At 35.6% G+C, this 19,754-nt stretch overlaps 1 protein-coding gene across 4 annotated transcripts in view; it reads left to right on the top strand.

The window, feature by feature from the left end:
• The window catches only part of SPOCK3 (SPARC (osteonectin), cwcv and kazal like domains proteoglycan 3), a 163,998-nt gene extending 146,698 nt beyond the window's left edge, over positions 1 to 17,300 (top strand). For all 4 annotated transcript variants that reach the window (XM_071743121.1, XM_071743122.1, XM_071743120.1 and 1 more), the window contains 4 exons: positions 7,159 to 7,380; positions 12,850 to 12,912; positions 14,153 to 14,290; positions 15,228 to 17,300. In XM_071743121.1, coding sequence (XP_071599222.1) covers positions 7,159 to 7,380; positions 12,850 to 12,912; positions 14,153 to 14,290; positions 15,228 to 15,400 — 596 coding nt within the window. In that variant the 3' untranslated portion in view covers positions 15,401 to 17,300. The remainder of the gene's footprint in view (positions 1 to 7,158; positions 7,381 to 12,849; positions 12,913 to 14,152; positions 14,291 to 15,227) is intronic.
• Positions 17,301 to 19,754: the final 2,454 nt, after the last annotated feature.

The raw sequence follows: 19,754 nt of genomic DNA, 5'->3' as shown, positions 1-19,754 counted from the left end.
AGCGCTGCTTGAGAAAATTAGTTGTGATATGATCCGCAATACTAATATACGGTACAGTACACAGTGCAGTGGTGATTAAAAACTTTGTTTGTAATTACATTTTCAGCTTTAACTTGAGGACATATACCACTCTCCGTCTGAGTTCACCAGATTCTAATGGCAATATGCTTATTATAGTTTTAATTCTCCTGTTTGTTGTGGTCAGTGTTTCTCAGATGTGTGTATGTATTCTCATATATTATCATACGTTGGTGAGGAGTAAGACAACTACAATTAGGGGAATTAGCACACCTTGTAAAGAGAGCACCCCTACTTCTGCCTCTGCAGCCGCTTCTCACCCCCCCTCACACAAGAGCACAACTCAGATAAGGCCGGCCGGCATTGCCAGTGTGTCTGCTACAGCTGCAGCTGCTGCCTCCACCCCCACAGACACTGCTGCTGCTCAGAAAGTGAGCCCTGCTGCTGCTACTGCTGCAGACACCACAGCCTCTCCCACTCAGTCCACACAGCTACTCACTGACCTTGTGACTAGGAGAAAAGGAAAACAATGGAAATGAGAAATTGGCCTTAACCCTTCCTACTTCCCCTTCTTCACCTGTCCCTGTTTGCTTCAGCATCCTGGGATGATTCCATCTGTTCATCTGCCTGTGGTCCTGATCCGTGCCAGCCCATATCTGTGTGTTCCTGCCTCCAGCTCCCAACTGCTGCTGACTCCAGGAGTCCAGCCTGGACTTTCCCAGGGCTGCCCTGCAGCCTCAGTGGTGACATGAGAGTTATTGGGGGAGAGGAGGGAGGAACATGGTATCAATTTTCCTGTATATTTGTATATATTTAGTAATTTTTCCTATTTATCATCACTGTTTCATTAAAGTTGTGTAGTTTAGTTTCCAACCCATAAGCCTCTCTCCCTTATTCTCTCTCCTTTCTTTATCAGGGAGGAGAGATTAATAGAGAGCATCTGTCACTCGGTTTAATTGCCATGCCAGTGTTAAACTGTGACAGATTTATTGGCACAGTCCAAAACAATGATTGCAAAGATCAATATGGACTACTTAATAACTGGAACAACTCTGAAAAGCTCAAGCATGGCACTATAAACTTGTGCCACGTGTACCTTGGTCAGAAGGACTGTGCCCGATTATCTCCAGTGTTTCATTTCCTTCTAGTTTGGAGTTGACTCTGTGCTGCTGCAGGCTCTGCAGCGCTGATTTCTCCAGCCTCGTCTCGTTGGCTGCTGTGAACTGCATGATATCATCCTGCTGTCCTCCCGGCATGGCTTCCAGGGACAGTGATGGGTAGTTGGAGGTGTCTGCTTACCTGTCACTGGGATCTGCAAAGGAGATGGGCTCGATGACTTCTCCAGTTGGTGAGGCTCTTCATAAAGTAGCAGACTCCTTGACCTCATGATGGAGTCTGTGTAGGACTATGGTGAGGAATGCTGCCTGGGCAACACCATCCTTGTAGCAGAAGAATATGGCCCATAGCTCTGAGAGAAGCTGCCAAAAACTACTGCGAAGCATAGCACCACCGTAAGGTTAGAAACAGAGACAGAGAGAAAGAGACAGAGAGAGATAAAGATAAGAGATAGGAAAGATACCACCAACCTTGGATTCAGCAATGATCTCAGTAGGAAGTTCAGGTCCTTGGATGGCGGGTGTGCATCCAGCATTTCAAGTATGCCTCTTTTATAACCACCTGATCCCACCTTTGCTGGGAGGAGGGGGACTTTGGCATTTCTTGCAAAGCCAGGTGTTCACTGGGCCCCTCCAGATGGGTTGACACAGCAATAACCCTTATTTCTGTGCATGTGCCCTCTCCAGTGGCTTTACCCGGGGCACACACAAGATGTCACTCTGCCTCCACAGGGTGCAGCTCGCCTGCCCCTGTTCCTTATCAAGTAAGGACAGTGTCCTGCCTGTCAGGGTGGCCATCAAACAGAGCTCCCCTTGCCAGGCCAGTGTTCAGTTTATCTAGATAGCCACAAAAGGAGAGGATGCTCTTGTGAGAATAGGGCCTTGCTTATCAGGGTGGTGACCCAAATGAGGGTCTCTCCTTGAGACAACAGAGTCCAGATGGCTATTGAGTGAGGCCTCCACCTTAGTACAATGTCCATTTTGTCAGGGCAACTGTTTTGTGACATATATTCTTTTTGGGATTCTACACCCCACACTATAATAATACCCCCATTATTATTCCCTTCTTGATGGGGAAACGAGCTGAAAAATTACTTGAGATTTTACTTGGCAGTTTAAAGTATTTTGAAACATTTGTTCTGTTTCTATATTCATTTGGTGTGATAAAACTCTAGGAAAAAAAACAATTCAAAGCACAAAAAATGCTGTAGTCCCACAGATATTTCTGCTAATGGGAGGTCTGTTTCTAAGGAATACTTATGTGGCTTGTCATCTTAGAAGATAAAAGACCAGAGGCCAAAGGTAACAGAGAGTCTTCTTACGGCTTGAGAATTATATGATTATTTGGAGTCTAATACACTAATAATTTTTAAAAGAATAGAAAAAATACAAGAAGTGTGAAAGAAAATTATTTATAATTCACTTGTGTAGAAATACCATGGTGAAATATTATTACACAAAAATTGGCAGATACCCTTAGAAACTTGCAGCAGGAAAAGATCCATTTAGTTCAGAAAACTGCAAATAAATTTAAGTTTCATATCTTTGCCTGAAAGATTTACTCCATTATGATTATCCAAAGTTACCTATCAGTGAGGAGATACACTTGCATTATATGAGATAAATTAAATTTTTCTGATTTTCTTTGCTGAAGTATATTTGAAAATCTTGATACACAGAGACAGAATAGGTAAGCAGAACAATAAATATTTGCTTACTTCTGTCCATACTCTCCCATGCAGTCATTGTATGGTTATTAGAGATATTAGAGATATTATTAGAAATTATTATTATTATTAGAGATTAAAGGGATTATACCTTTAAACATCATTTTTTGTGTCTTGAAAATGCTGACTTCCTGAGAATTGGGCTACTTTCTGATGTGATCTGAGGAAATGTCCTCTAAACTGTACTGAAAAGTTGCACTGGCTGTCAACCTGACCCATAGTTCTAGTTTGCTAGAAAGAAAAGTTCATCTAATGACTTTCTGCATGTGGCAGGTTGGCATAAACCCAGGCATCGTTAAAGCAAGAGTCTAGAAGTGGAAATCCAGCCTAGATGTAATTCTGAGTAGGAATTTTAATTTAAGTAATCTTTTCATAAAATTAAGGCTTTGAATGAACTAGATCACTATTGTTGACTGAAGTTTCTTTTTACTCATTCTTTTGTACCGAATTCTCTTTATACACAATGAGACATATATAGGTGTTTGTTGTAACAATTAGTTTTATTTCTCCTTCATTAGGTATCTTTTCCTTAGCTGTCACTCCTGTTAATAAAATGGCCAGCCTGGTGTCCCACAGAATACATTTCATCTGAACTGTCGATCTGTAAGCAAACTGATAACCTTCAGCAACAGCATTTGTCTTGATTTCCACTGCCCCCCCATTCCACCCTATAAAATTCTCTAAAACACTTTCTGGAAAACAAGAGACTTCAGAATGGAAACTTTCAGAGGTGTTCAAGGGACATTGCAGCAATCCCTTATTCCTTTCCTTTGTACCTTTTGTTGTGAAATGGGACCTAGTTATTTTAGGATTATAATAAGATGTAGGACCTTTGGTACCTTCCCTATTTCTTGCCCCAACCCAGGTACCGCCCGTATCCATGTAATCAATCGAAGGGCAGGAATATATTACAACTTTAGACAAATGATGGACAAAGTTATGCCTGATGCTGTCCCCTCATAGAATCTGCCGAATTGGAAGGGACCCATCAGGATCATCAAGTCCAACTCCTGTCCCAGTTGTAGGCCCCCCCCAGAATCACACCATGAGCCTGAGAGCATCATCCAAACACTTCCTGATCTCAGGCAGTCTTGGTGCTGTGACCACTTCCCAGGGGAGCCTGTTCCATTGCTCAGCTGCCCTCTAGGTGAAAAATCTTTTTTCTAATATCTAACCTAAACCCTCCCTGATTCAACTTCCTACCATTTCCCCAAGTCCTGCCTTTTGTCACAGGAGCAAACAAATCAGTGCCAGTCCCAACTCTTCCCTTGTGAGGAAGCTGCATACTGCAAGGAGGTCACCTCTTGGCCTCCTTTTCTCCAAATTCATTTGACTAATATGGAGCCAAATGAGTCTCACATACATGGGCACTTATGTGAAAAACAAATATGACACAAAGGATTCACGTCTGCTTGGTCTTTAGTGCTTCCTTTCTGATCAGAAGTGTCCTGATAATACTACATTAAGAAAGAAAAAATGTTCTCAGCTTCTGCACTTTAGGCCTCAGTGCTGGGATGCCATTAATGTGAAATTTTCTGATAGCAAAATATTGGACAGATCCATCACAAGTGAAAAACTTCTTGCTGTGTGTGCAGCTTGCACACTAAACAAGTAAAAGCCATGGTCTAGGTGGCAGTCAGGACACCAGCAAAGCGTTATGTGTGTTTATTCACTTACATGATTTGTCAGTGTCTTTTATTGTACTGGACAGTGTACTGGTATTGGTAAGAATCATACTATTTACTTCTCCTGGCATATTAGGAAAACAATTTTTATATAATGCAGTATGTGAGCCATATGCATGCTATTTTGATTTCCACATATCAGAAGATATCTTTCTCAATGTCCACAGGGATTTGTTACTTACAAGCTTAAGAAGCAGGGAAACAATAGTTTTCCCTTGAAAAGCAGATTATATTTACTGAGAGTTGAAATTCTCCCCTGAGAAATAATCAGAAACACAGAAGCATTTCTCTTGATTCCTTTTGAGAAAATGCTTTGAATACTAGTGAGTAAGCCGGGGGGGGGCGGGGGGGGACAGAAGGGTATATTTCTCAATAATATTTCCCTTGGGATTTTTTTGCCTGAGGAAAAGAGCTTAAGCTAGTACATCACATTTTTTTAGATGCTCTTCAGAAACAGCAGCATAAAAGCTCATTTCATTATGTTATATGGAGATAGATTTCAAATAAGTGGTTAAAATTAGAGAAAGAGAAAATCTTTTGTAATTCAGATGTCTGAGCAGCAATTTTTGCTTTCCTCAGTAGAATGTCCTGGTACTTAATCATCAAGAAGAAATTACTGTCCTTCAATTTTACTAATTTTTCCCATTTAGTTTCTGCTTTTTGTTTTGTGTATTAACTGAAAAATATAAGTACAGCCTTCTGGTTTGTGCTCAGAATGGTAATTTATAATGTGTGTGATTTGAGCAATTAGTTTTCTAGTTCTAGGTCACCTGGTGATTTTGTGATTCTTCATACTGTATTACCCAACCACTTCATGTGTCAAACCATATTAACAGATGTTAAATGCTAGGTATGTGTTGAACTGCTTTCCTGACTCTTCCTGAAGTATATAGTAGTCAAGAGTGACATGTGTATAATTTTATTAGTATTTTAGCAGAGGAAGCAAGGCATTGCAGAGAGAAAGCACTTCTGATACTCTTTAAGTTGCGGACAGTTCTTTAAAGGTTCTTAAAACTTGAACCAAGAATTTTACTTTACCATAGGAATCTCTTAAGGGCTTACAGTGTGAACATGGAACTGAGATGATGATCTCTGTGGTGTAGCAGTTTTGGAGGAAGACAACCCCTTCATTTTAGATCAAATATAGCTGTTTCTGTCAACATGTGCCTGTCTTATCTCTGAAATACTTCAGCCATTTTTATTTATTTAATCTAAACTAATATTCGACCTAGATTTCAGACATTTCTACACTACGCTGCAGTGACTGATTATCATGAAAGTTTGGCTTGGTGAAACAAGACAAATGAAAACTAAGAAGAAATGCGGTTTTCTCTTTTTAAACCACTAGAACTATAAATGCCAGAGAGAAAAAAGAACTTAAAAAAAATAAAAATGAAACGAACAGACAAAAAACAAGAATACAAATACACTCAAGGTGTAAGTAAAAATTCAAACCATTCCAGCAAGAAACATAAGCTACTTTCAAGGTAAAGCATGATTAGTTTTTTTATTATTATATCACTTATTTAATAGAAAGCTAGGCCCCATGACTCACACTGCTTTTTCTCCAGTATGTAATTCTATTTAATAGATAGATTATAACATCTTTAATACATGAAAGCTTTACTTTTCCGACTTGGAAGTAACAGAAGTTTCTTATATGAAATGTTACCATTTAAAGTATCTAGTAGCACTGTATCTCATTCTGAATTAGAATGTATGCTCGACTGCCTGGGCACATGCACCATAAGCCTGTGGTACAACCCATAGTATGTAAACAGAAAAAATTATGTGTGTATAGCAAATGTTCACATCTTCTACACAGGCAAGGGGCCTGTTGGTTTCTGAATTTCCCATCCATGGCTATGTGCAAGTCAGTATGTACTTTACAACTGATGCAAGAAAACTAAATATGGCATGTGAGCTCTGACTACTGGAATAATTGAATCATATCGATGATCCCTTTTTCCAAGCAAAAATTGAGAAAGCTGTATTAGTAGATCTGATCCTAGCAGCTGGCTGTTCTTAGCAATCATCTCTCAATGTCTTCCTCCAAGATGCAAAGTACATCAGGTAAAGATAAAATACAATAACTTTCAAGGCTGAATGTCGTGTTCCTTTTTCATAGCATTGAATGTATTTTATGGTAAGAAAAAAATGATACTCCAACAAGTTATCTGGAATTTATTTTTCTCTTAGTTCTGTAAACATTGCATACCAATTAAATTTCACTCTTCTGATTTGTAATATCACTAAAATTCCTCAACAGAATTACTTTTTGGGAAAGCGCTATAGATCATTTATTACTTTACATAATGTATGTGCTGTAGGTATAATGTTTGATGAGAAAACTCATATTTCTAAATTCTTTGAGACTGATGGCGGGAATAATTTTTTAGCAGGTTAATTCAGTGATTTTAAAACAAAGCTGACATATGATTTACACATAGTATTTCAATAGCAAACACTGCTTGTGTAGTGTATCTTTGTACCACTGGACTAATTTCCATGATGCAGCATTCTTTTGTGGAGGTCAGATCTGCTGTTGTGTCTTTCCTGATATATGATTTTATTAATTTTTATTTAATTTTCTTTATTTTTTTTTCCTCTTAGGATTTGATACCAGCATTTTGCCAATTTGCAAAGACTCCCTTGGCTGGATGTTTAACCGGCTTGATACCAACTATGACCTGTTGTTGGACCAGTCAGAACTTGGAAGCATTTACCTTGACAAGAATGAGCCATGCACCAGGGCATTCTTCAATTCTTGTGACACGTACAAGGACAGTTTGATATCTAACAATGAGTGGTGCTACTGCTTCCAAAGGCAGCAAGGTAAAAGCTGATAACAACCTGCATATATGTGTGACTGACATTTTTGTAGTGCTTTATCTTTTAGCATATTGAGGAGGTTGTGGTGATCTACAAGCTCTTAAATGTTATACCATGAACTTGTGTTAAGGTTTTTATCTATCATGAATACCTAAAACGAATCAAAAAAGTAACAAACAAACAACCCAAGCTAAATGGAAAGGCTTTCTAGGAATTCAAAGATTCTAAATAAAGTGCAAAACAGCAGCTAATAGCAATATTTTATAGCAATGTTGTTTCTTATGCCAACTTCCAGTAAGTATGCAGAAGAAAGAGACCAAAATAAAGAACAACATGACTTAGATTATTTCTTTCCAAATCTCCTTTGCCTACATTCTAAAATAAAATTTTAATCACTAAAGTAGGGCACCTTAATGTTCTGTTTGGGGAGCCTATTATAATTACTGAATGAACAGTATGGATAGAGTTATTTCCAGTCATGTGGACCTAAAACTTGCAAATGTCCTGATGTGACTTGGTTAAACAAATAAACACAGCTGATAAGCATTGTTTTCCTGAAAACCAATTTTTGACGTAGGTGTGACATTACATAAATTATATAATCAGAACACTTGTAGTGAATCAAATAATTTACGAATTAGAAATTGTCTGAAAGTGGACAGCATTGCTGCTTCATTTTTCTGCTAACATGAGGGAGATTTTCAAAGTGATAAATAGCAACCAGGGTCCAAATTTCTACTGTCAGTAGAGGAGATAAGACTAATTTGCTGGAAAGTTGTCAAAGTCAGTTCAACTTTTCTGAAATTTTTAGCATCAGGTTTTGAATCTCACTTGTGCCCTTAAAGCTCTTGTGATAGATTCCCATTACTTAAAATCTATGGTTTGATTCTGATTTCTGTGGAAATAAACTGGCCACATCTGCCAGTTGTAAATCTGAACAAAAATAAAGATGTACTTCTGTAGATACATACTAAATAACAGACTTCTTTTCTTTGATAACTTTCTAGTTGAAACATTAACAATCACTTTGTTTTCTAGTAGAACAATGTTTTAGCTCTTATTTTTGTAAGCATGCTGACAAAATTAGTAAATGAAAAATAACCCACCTCAAAAGTGGTTCTTAAAGAACATTACGTGCTTGGTTTGGTTGGCTTTGAAATAATTAAAAAAAACCACTACAATCATTCCAGTTTAACATATAACTATCCTTACTCTTTCAAAGGCAGCATAATTCTTTTCCATTGTCAGAGAAAGTACAGCACATAATGTGTGGCTTAGTATGGTCCAAGGTTCTTCTTCCAGTTTCATATCATGCATGTACAACATAACCGAGGCATTAAGCCAGCATTTTCACAGACTAGTTTCAAGTAGTTTTGCATCCTATAAGTACTGTTTGTCTGACTTACTTGCTCTGTGTACTGCTGAAATCCAAGAATGGTATCATGAAGACTGATCTAAACACTGCTGAATTATACTAGTGGTAACCCGAACGCTAAAAATCTGGGATCTGGCTTTCAATGACATTGATTCTCTCTCCATTGCAGAATCCAACATTATCGAACTTTTCTTCCCTTTTTACCAGTCTCTTGACTGTGGTGTTTTGATAAGGTACTGATTTAAAATAGATTAGATACCTTTTGACACTACAGTGTGATTGAATAAAAAAGATGTGTCCTCAACATTGAAGGTAAAGTGTCAGTTTTGGCAATCCTTGCATATTATTTGGCAACCCGTTTTTGAAGGTGTAAGGATTAAAAAAGAAAATATAATCATCTTTTTTACATTTTACTATTAGATTTTGCACAACTTTCTGAGTCCCGACTTCCTAGTGTAGTAATGACCCATTTAATTTACTTTTAATAATTAGCAATGTTATGCTAAATCTTGCAACATATTCATGTTTGGTTACATTTACATTTTTCTTGATTGAACAATCTAAATAAGACCTTTAACTAGATCCTTAACTAGTAATAGCAAAGAGATGGCTTGGTAGAGAAACTCAGTGGCTTATTTCTGATGTTTGCTAACATAAGAATTATTTTAGTTATTAACAGAATGATTTAAGCCATGTAGACGGCTCTCCATATTCATTGAGCTTAGTAGGTGCTTTCTGGGAAAATCTATAGTTCTTCAGCATTGCTGTTGATTAACAATGGTCAAAGTGAATACAAAATTTATTCAACAATATGTATCATGGTGGGATAGAAATTCCATTGTGCTTTTTAAATATACATAGCATTTGCTTGAGTCGTTGTCTGAGAAGCTCCTTTACTCTTCAGTCTTAGCTTCAGAGTTCAAGACTTACAAGGGTCATGCAAGTACTTGCAGTTCTTCATTCTTTCTTTTTGCTTGAGGTCTGTCATGACAGTGCATTATATCCATTAGTGCACATTATTCACAACTTCTACTCAATGTAAACAACTTCCTGTGAATGCTTGAACACATATATAATGCACTGGTGCTTATTGCAGTTTTTCTTAGCCTTATTCTGCTTTATGTGTAGTTTAGTATTTCTGAGATACATCCAAGACACTAATACATTTCTGCAGTACTCCAAAATCTACACGTTGAAAGTGGTCGTTTTAAGTTCTCTTCTACTCTTGAGTCACAAATCCCCTCTGGTTTCAACTACAGTTCATGGAAGTGCTTCAGTGCCTATCTTCAGAACTTATTTTCTTAGTTGTTTGACTTTATCTTAATATTTTAGTGCTTATTGAAATGCTAGGGCACTGGCACTGTTGATCTATTTATACGCTGAATTTCTTTCTGTCAGTACTTCATAATTATTATAGTCTTGGTTTTGTTGCATTGTTGCTTCAGAGTAAGAGAGTACCCAATTTTGCTGGGAATATTAGTACTCAACACCCAATAGTTTCTTCAATACAGGCTTATGCATGGATCTATTAGTCCAGCACTTCTGTAGGTGCCTTTTCCTTACAGATTCTTCTGTCTGTCAAGGCTTGAAAGCATCTTTTTGACTTGAAAATTAGTCCATCTTACAAAAGAATAATTGTTACCATGATTTGTATTTGTTACATCAGCCTCTTCAGGTTGCGGGACTTCAAATACATTTATAGGTCATTCTAAAGGAAGGTGTAACATACCTTAAAACATAATTGAGATCTCTAGAAAGATTTCTAGAAGTGCAGTATTGATGCTTCAGATCCTTAAAGTTCAAACCTCGGTTGTCCAAGAGCAATAATACTTCCCCCCAAGCACAGACAAGGCACAATGTCAGCCTTATCTGCAGTGGGCCATATTCCAGAAACTAAGAGCTCTGCAAAATATTATCAATTTGATAGATGGAAAATCACTGTTTTGTAATTGAATAAGAGAGTCTGTGAAAGCTCAAGGCTCGCTGTTGGTAGCAGCTCCTTGAGAGAGTTGTTATAAAAATCCTAAACATTCTTTGTCATCAACCCATTTTACTCCCATTGTTCTGCTCATGTGCCTCTTCTTCGTAAATCAAAGCTTAATCATACTGGCCTTGCAGCACCTCTTGACAGGGCTGAATATTCGTATCTCAAGGGCCTGTGTTAATAAGATGGGATGCTCTGATGTGCGTTGGTACTTCAAGCACTGAAGAACTGTGGATGGCTGCTGTTAAGTGGTTCATGGATCACTCATAACAATGCAGTGATATTGTTAGAAAGACAATTCCTGCCCTATCTTTGAAAGTAGTTTAGGGATGAGGATGATTGAATCTTGAACTTGTATTCTAATTATCAGAAAGACTGATGTCTGATTTATTTATATTTCAAAAGAAGCCAACGTACTGATTTTGGTAAAGGAATTTTTTCTCCTTGGCTCAAGACTCTCAGAAGTTGGCTAGTGAGAAAACTTTTTATTGATATACGTCCAGAAGTCTAAAATAAAGCTTTTCCAGGCTCAGTAACTAACTTGAAAATAGAGAATCACTAGGACTTGGGGAGAGAGGAAAAAGGATATATTATGTACCGAAAGGAATTGGTTGAACTTCTAGTGTGCCATTCTCTTTGACAGTTTTAACCAGCTTTAAGTTTTAAGGTTGATTTGGTAGTGTTAAGAGTTTTTGCTGCTTTTATCCTGAGAAGCAAAGCTTAAGTGTGAATCTTGAAGACCTAGCTTCTGAGAAAAAGAGAGTTTTGTGTAAGTAACTTTCTCATATTGACTTGTTACTTTTTGATTAGTGGTATTCATCTTTGTAATTATGCCACCAAAAATTTATATCTGTAACTGAAGAGGGGTTTTTTAGGTATAGCCTGTAATTTTTACATATACATTTTACATATACATTTACATTTAGTGCTCATGTGTACAACTCTGTTTTTCTAATATTGGATTTTTTTCTGTGAAATGAAATACATGTATCTTTCTTATTTCACTAGTTCTTCTCTTTCAGCATATTTCCTTTCTTTGACAGACAGAACAGAATAGGATAATTAAGGTTGGAAAAAACCTTTAAGATCATAGAGTCTAACCATAACCCTAACACTGAAAAGTACACCACAATCCTAGATCCTTCTAGCATGTGGTAGTTGTGTGCATAAATTGCTATAGTTGTTTAGATTACCACTTAACCAGAAATACTTTGGTTGTAGAAATAATTGATCCTCAGACTGCTGTACAATTAAGAGTTTAACTCTTTAAATATCAGGAAAGACAGAAACCTTAATTTTGAAAGGTAATTAACATCTCTGGTATAATTGTGAGCATGATCATCGTCAAAGCACTTCTTTAAACAAGTCTTTATGCAACCTCAGCAAATACTCAAAGACTTAAAATCCAATACTCATCCAATGATGTCAAGTCCCAGTGGTTCAAAATAATCAAATTATTCAGAACTGGAGTGAGCTATAACTGAGGAATGTAAAACTGAATTTTAAAACCTATTCTGCATCTTAGTGCCATCCAAAGTTTAGCCAGTTCTTAGTTTGCTGAACATAGGCCTTTGTACCCATGAGATTCAGTCTTAAATTGTTGCAATAGAATCACAAGCTTACAGACTTCAGTGGAGAAAATTTTTATTTTCTTAGTGCAGTACATGAAATACAAAACTTGAACATGACTTCTAACAATGAAAAATGGCAAAAAATTAAAAGAGCCATTCTGTTTCAGACCTATACATGAGGCAAGCTTCATGGTCACACTCTGATTTCTGTGGATTGATAAAATAGGGTGTGACAGAGTTACTATTTTGTTCCAGTACTTCTCAATTCTACAGACTACTGATGCTCACTTACAGATGGGTTAAACAGGAGTGATTTTCTGCACAAATACATGGTAGTGCTCTAATTCATAATTCTGTAGCACTAGCAAGATGCAGTAATTCTTTTATTTCAGAGCTGAGAGCATGACTACTAATGCAGGATTTATATGATTAAGATCAGTAGTTAGAGGGACCTTAGAACCTAGCAAACTGTGAAATCTAAGTCATATGCTTTCTTTCCTAGATAAAATGTAATCTGTTTAATGTTTTTAATGTCATTTTAGACCCACCATGCCAGACAGAACTTGGCAACATTCAGAAGCAGCAAGGAGGGAAGAAACTCCTAGGTAAGCCATAGATCATTTTTTGAAGGTTTTATTACTTATATAAATAACCCTGTTGAAACAGCAACATAAAATCAATATTAATCCTACAAAGATAGATTGCAGTAAATTCCAGCAACAAAATTTATGAAATTTTTGAAAGCTATTAAACTTAGTTTTATTACCTTACCTACCAGAAGATATTACTTCTGTTTTATTACCCTAATAGAAGGTGCATTTTTACAATTACAGAGGGTACAGTCTAGGGCACTCCTAAATTAGTATCTTTGCTGATCCTTTACCTGTAATATTCTTTAAGTAATGGAAATCTTTGTTGTGAATCAGTTTATAGTGTGTCAATACTACTTAAATGTAAAATCTTCATGCTACTGTTAACCACTCTATAAAAGCTGCAATAAAAAATTTGACTCAAAGTAGTCAACACTTTTTTTCTGCTGAGGATGTTTTTTAACAGCACTATACACTTCAAAATGCTTTCTTAAGAGTGTTTTGTTCATTGTGGTTTGTCTACATTTTATATTTCTTTAAAGAAGTCTACTTTTATTCCAAGTGAAAAAAGTAGTTCATTCAACCTTAAGCAAGTCACTGCTTCACAAAATAAGTCCCTGATTATGTCCCTTGTACTCTTGGTTGGGAAGCCTTTTGGCTTAGAACCTAATCTGCCTAGGTATTTTGCATATAAATGCAAATTCAGGGGAGTTTTTATATTTTATTTTACATTTGTTGATAAAATTGCTGTGTTACACTGCATTTGTCCTCTGTGGTCAGGTAATGAAATATTAGTAGGTAACTAAATATATTGGAAAATATATATTAAATAAAAATAGCTCCTAAGCCATGTAGCAGATAGTTTGTTGTCCAGGAAACCTAGCCTTTATTGTTCAGATTTGTAGTCCACAGATTGTAGAACATCCCATACAGGGTTGCATGTGATATTCAAGCCTTTTCCACAGAATACACCAAAGATCTTAAGTGAGACATTGAAGGAGTAAGGAAGAGGTATCACAGGATCAATGAAAAATGTAAAGGGAGATTGGTCATTTTATTTCTTGAAATGAGTCCAAGACTGATACATTTGATATATTCAGTCACTTTCTGCTTAAATGAATTCAGTAATAGTAAACCAGTCAGTGTAGAGTCCGAATCAAGGAATGAGCAAACAGTAGATACTTTCTGCTGTGATTCTTACAGTGGTAAAGGGGCAGTTTTTAATATTTTTATTAAATATATATATATGTCACAGGACAGTACATCCCCTTATGTGATGAAGATGGGTATTACAAACCAAGTCAGTGCCATGGAAGCGTGGGGCAATGCTGGTGTGTTGACAGATACGGCAACGAGGTAACAGGATCCAGAACAAACGGGGTGGCAGAATGTGGTAAGATAAGAAGCCTTTCTGGCATTTGGTTTAGAGCTGTTATTCCCTTTGATTACCAGCAATAAACTTATTCTGTAGGAACAGATTTGGCACCCAAATGCATGGATATTGGAGCAAAAAAACTTTATAATGTGTTACTGTTATTACTTGGTTATTTTTTGCAACTCCTATTGCTGTATCAGCTCTTCATAGACCTCGTATTTGTGCTTAACATAGTGCATATAAGTCTAGGGAAAATTAATTACCTAGAACAGCATTAGAGAAGCACCAAAATGCTTGATAAAATCCCTTTGGGTAATCAGCATGCTAGTGAGTTCAATTTCACATTTTTTTCAGCTTGTATTTGTAGGAATTGCCAGAAGTTCCTTGCCCGCTAAATCTTCCCTTATTTTTTTCGTACCTGCAACATTATCCAGCTTCTTCCAAGAATTTCCATGTTGTCTTTATTTGACATCCCAGATATTAAAAAATGGCAATAAAATATGTCCTTAAAAAACAAAAAAACCACAATCTTGCATTATTCTTTTCCACTTATTTTGCAACAAAAAGAACATAGCCTAAAACAAAGAATAAATTTAACACAATATTTTACATGAAATCTCATGCCTATTGTCCATCTAATCCAGCTTCCTTTCTAGATAAATGAACGCTTCTAGGTAGGTCAAGTTGAACTTAAATGGCACCCATTATAGTGCTATAAATTCATAAAATTTGTCTCTTATTTTGTTAATATTAAGAGGTTATTGAAGTTGTTTTCTTTTTAAGACTAAAGAATTTTTGTATTATTTATGTTTAATTTCTATGTCACACTTTGTAGTTTAAAATAAGTAGTTGTCCTCAAACTGAATATTCTGGTGTACCTTTGGTATGCGTATCTATGTTATACTATAAATATATAGTCTATTTACTGTGTCTTTTCTCTATCATACTGCTTTAGCTCTTGATTTAGAGACTTCAGGTGATTTTGCCTCTGGTGATTTCCATGACTGGATGGATGATGAAGATGATGAAGATGAAATAATGAATGATGAAGATGAAATTGAAGATGATGATGAAGACGAAGGTGATGATGATGTAGATGATAATGATGATCATGATGGATATATTTGATGATACTAGGGGGTCCATGAATTGTACCTTTCTAGAATTCACAAGATGACTTTTCATGAAATCCCTTTGCTCTCCAAGATCAAAAGGATTCTAACAAACACATATTTTGTATGATCATTTCAAACATTGCAGCTGGAGTCATAGACTTCTTTTGTTTAAATAAGAATACTTATCTTATGTGGTTTTGAGTTTTTAAATACCATTGCGCTGAAGAAAACGCATTGGAAGTCTAGCCTGAAGAAAGAAATGTTATGTGCTACTGAAAATGTAAATGTCCAAAAAACAGTTTAAAAACAACCAGTCTCTTTAAAACTCTGGTGACCAATTTGTCCTTCCTTGGAATTTTGCTTGTCTTTTTCAGAACACATACTGTAATTTAATTTCTGCTCTTTCAGTGTTTCAGACCCTGTGGGCTTTGTAAATTGTCCATTTAATAAATCAAAAACATATTACAGTAGAAAAACACAAGTAGCATCTCACCAGTCTTTAACTAGCCAGAGATAGGGAGAAAAATTATCAGGAGAGAAAAGTAAAGCAAAGTCCTCCTTTGTGTTTGCATTTGTATTTATGCTGTTTAATAGGAAAAGGGTAGGTCATTGAAAGGATTTTTCAAAACCAGTAGCATGGACAAGTACCAATTCTGCAGTTCTAAAGTTTTCTTGTCCTTCCAGAACTTACTTTCTTCCATGTCAGTGTCATATAGACCTTATCATTATTTACTCAAACATTGTTTCACCCTTTGTTGTTTCTGTGTATTTGTTTTGAATCTATTGTGTAAAATATTTCACATGGGGAAACAAATTTGCTTACAATTATTTTACCTTTATACATGACTGTATTTCAGAGTATTGACACTTGCCCCAAGGTATTTTTTAATACATGTATAATTCGACTTTTTATTTTCTTAATTCAGGAAATAGTTTCTCATCTTTATCTTCATTCATGTTGTTTTCTGTTAGTAGCGTGAAAAATTAGAGAACGTATTGTAAAGGTGCCTTGCAAAATAGAAATAGAGAGATGTTAGCATGCATACCAGTATAGGATGTTAGGCAATAGCTAAGCACACCCAATTACCAAATTAATACCAGTATAGGTACTGCTGCCAGAATGAAGAAAATGGGTTAGTTTAATTTTTTTTGCTATTGTTATGTAATTACCATGTGGACTAGATTATAATTATAGTGTAGAGTAGCACTTAAGATTTGACTGTAGAGAAAATTACTTTAATCACTGTATTTATGTTAGCATGTTACTTAATTGTGTAGACATTTTGGGACTCCACCGTTTTTGTTCGTATCATGTCTATTGCTTTCTGCCCACAATGAAACTGATGTGACCTGTATAATGGAACAATACAGGTTGTATAATTTCAAAATTGGATCACTGGTTTCCTGTCATTAATTAAAAAGAAAATCAGTTTCTTAGCTGAATTAATTTCTACACAATAAATACTCAGTTTAATGTTTATCTTATGTAATATTGAAAAGTATATTCATTTTCTTTTTTAATGTTTCTGTATAGTTTGCAAAATAAAGACTCTTGTAAGCAGCCTTTGGCCACTATAGCCCATCCTTCTGACTTTTTGCATAGTTTGAAATTTTGGGCCAAGATTTCATGATACGTTTCACCTATTAAAATATGTATTTATTTGTATAAAGCCATTTATTAACGTTTTATTTCCAGTAAGGAAATTTTAAATAAGGCAAAAACCCATAGGGGGCTTTTATTTTTCTGTATTTTTTCCTGAATTTTCTGTAGCTTTGTTATGTACTTTTATGACATTGTCTTTGTTACATAGTAAATTAAGACGGAGATACTTCTTTTCAAACCCTGTCATAATTTGTGGGGCATAGTTGTATTATTTTCTTAAATAAAAGTAGTTAAGAATTTACCATTCCAATATGGTGGGATTTTATCAGAGAACAGTTTCTTATGGCTGGAATTAACTGATATATAAATTGATTTTAAATAAAGAAGCTAAAGAAAAATTGTTGTCATTGTTGACTGATATAACAAGTACTGTTGTGGTTGGTTTGGGTTTTTTTCCGATGTGACAAATGGTCATTAGATGACAAGCTAAAAATGGATTTCATTAGAAATTGTGATACTAGGAGAATTAAAGTATGGGAAGAGAATTCATAATGTGTTTAGCCTAATGGGATTACAGAATGAAGACTATTCTAAAATGAAATGTCATGCAGAAGAGTATAAAAGAAGTTTATATTCTTTCTTGTCTGAAAATCCTCTGTGGAACTGGAAGAGCTGGAAGTATGCATGGATTTTAGACCCTGAGTATCAAAGCCACCTACCATAAAGTCAGAAGTAACTGAAGATAGTTAATGTACCAAAGATGATTCAGGGCAGATTCAAGATAATTTTGGGGAATTTTGTAGGTCCAAAATCAAACCAACAACACCACATAAATTGTTTTTCTCATTCGTTAAGAAAAACCAGAGGAGGGATTGATAGTTTTCCTTTGAAAACATTCTTCCTTTTTTTTTTGAAAATAGTTAAATTTGTCTATTAGTAAATATTAAGGGGTCAATTTGCTCTCATGATACTAAATGAACTGGAAACTACGTCAGTGCCTCATTAAAGAAATACTTGAAATCAAGAATGAATAAAGTCAAAAGTTGATAATATAAAACAGCTAAATAACTTTGAAGCTTTTTTTTTCTTCCACCCTATCCAAAAATTTGCACAGAGGTATGTCCTCATGTCCTCATGAGTAGAGTCAGGCAGAAAGCAGTAGGGAGCCCTTGCTTGTAAAACTTTGTAATTTTTACACTGTCCTGCCATTTGTTGTTGGTTTGTGGGTTTTTGGGGTTTTTTTTCTTACAACTGTGCACATATATATGTACTTACAAATATGCAAAGATACTGATACATATTTGGAGATTTTCAGATATGGTTAATTCTGTGGGTTTTTGGGAATACATGGAAGTGTAATACACGGATGCATTGAAAGGAATACTGATTTCAATCAAATAAAGTATTATATAGTCTTCAAAAGGAATATTTCAGGTAAAGCCACATATATATGCTTAGTTTAAATGCAAGTGAATTGATGTTGCTAGTTTGCTTGTACAAAAATTGAATTATTTGACAAGAATGAGGAAGATGGACCATTATGGCAGTAGGAAAGTTTTCAATTACAGATAACAAATGGGTTTCTTTTGTTATTATTATTAAAAAATCCAGTGCCCAGGTGGAATAATAAAAGTTTATCAGTAACTGAATTAGTTTATGCTTCATAGGAAATTTTAAAATATTTTAATTTTAAAAGTTTCTTCATTAGAATTGTGTATATATTTCTAAAAACTAAAAGCTTGTTTAAAAATAGATTTAGATAGAGCTGTGGCAGCAGAAATTTATCTCAAATACAGTAATGCTTTTTACTATTTTTCAAGTAATCTAAATAGATTAGTAGTAAGTCATCCACAATTTTATTTTAATTAGTTCAGTGGACACTAAGTAGTTTTCACCAAGTTTCTGTTTGAAGAAACAGATCAGGATGAAACTTCAAGAACAATATAATGGACTGAAGAATTTCTAATTTAACCAATTATCACTGGGTAAGTAATTAAAGTATCTGAAGTTTAAAAAAACCCCAACCTGCTCCTGAAGGCTGTATCATATTGAGTATGTTGAAGTAACAGAGTAACTTTTTCATGGGCAGAGCTCTGCTAAGCTGGTGTCACTTTACTTACTGTACAGGATGTGTGCTGTTTGCTAACTTGTTCATCCAGTGAACTGGCAGTAGAAATGACTTTGAAGGAACCAGAGCTCAAAATAGAGTTGCCTAGCCTAAAAGATGACACATCTACTTGTATTTTTTATTGTGTTTCAGATACTAATTGAACTAAATCCTGAAAAAAGAGACCACTGCACAGTATCTGTCCTCTTGAAGGTGAGTTTTACTGGTGAAATATGTGTGCCTATTTTTAAAATGAATCTCCATGGTGTGATGTTAGTGATAATGAAGAGCATTTTGTATCTCTTCACCAGTTTTTCACATGACCCCACATAAAAAATTGATTAAAACTTCTGTCAAAGATATGCATAAAACTCATGCCTGTTACCATTTGTGCCAAGTTGGTTGAAATTAATCCATTAAAGACAGACAGAGAGGTGCCTTTGTGTTCCCGTCTGGCCATAGCTTCACTACTGCTTTGTAAACTCACAGAACATTCTTCAATCAGCTGATTTAAAAAAATAAAAAATTAGTACTCATCCCTCCAACTTGGATCATCATGCTTTTCAACAGGCAAGTTCACTTTTAAAAGCTGACTATACCCAGCACAGAGGTGTACTCTACAGGTCTTGCTATTAACATCAGACACTTGTTTTTAGA

Source organism: Heliangelus exortis, chromosome 4, assembly GCF_036169615.1.
Source record: "Heliangelus exortis chromosome 4, bHelExo1.hap1, whole genome shotgun sequence".
Taxonomy (NCBI): Eukaryota; Metazoa; Chordata; class Aves; order Apodiformes; family Trochilidae; genus Heliangelus; species Heliangelus exortis.
This window is presented reverse-complemented; position numbering and strand designations above follow the sequence as displayed.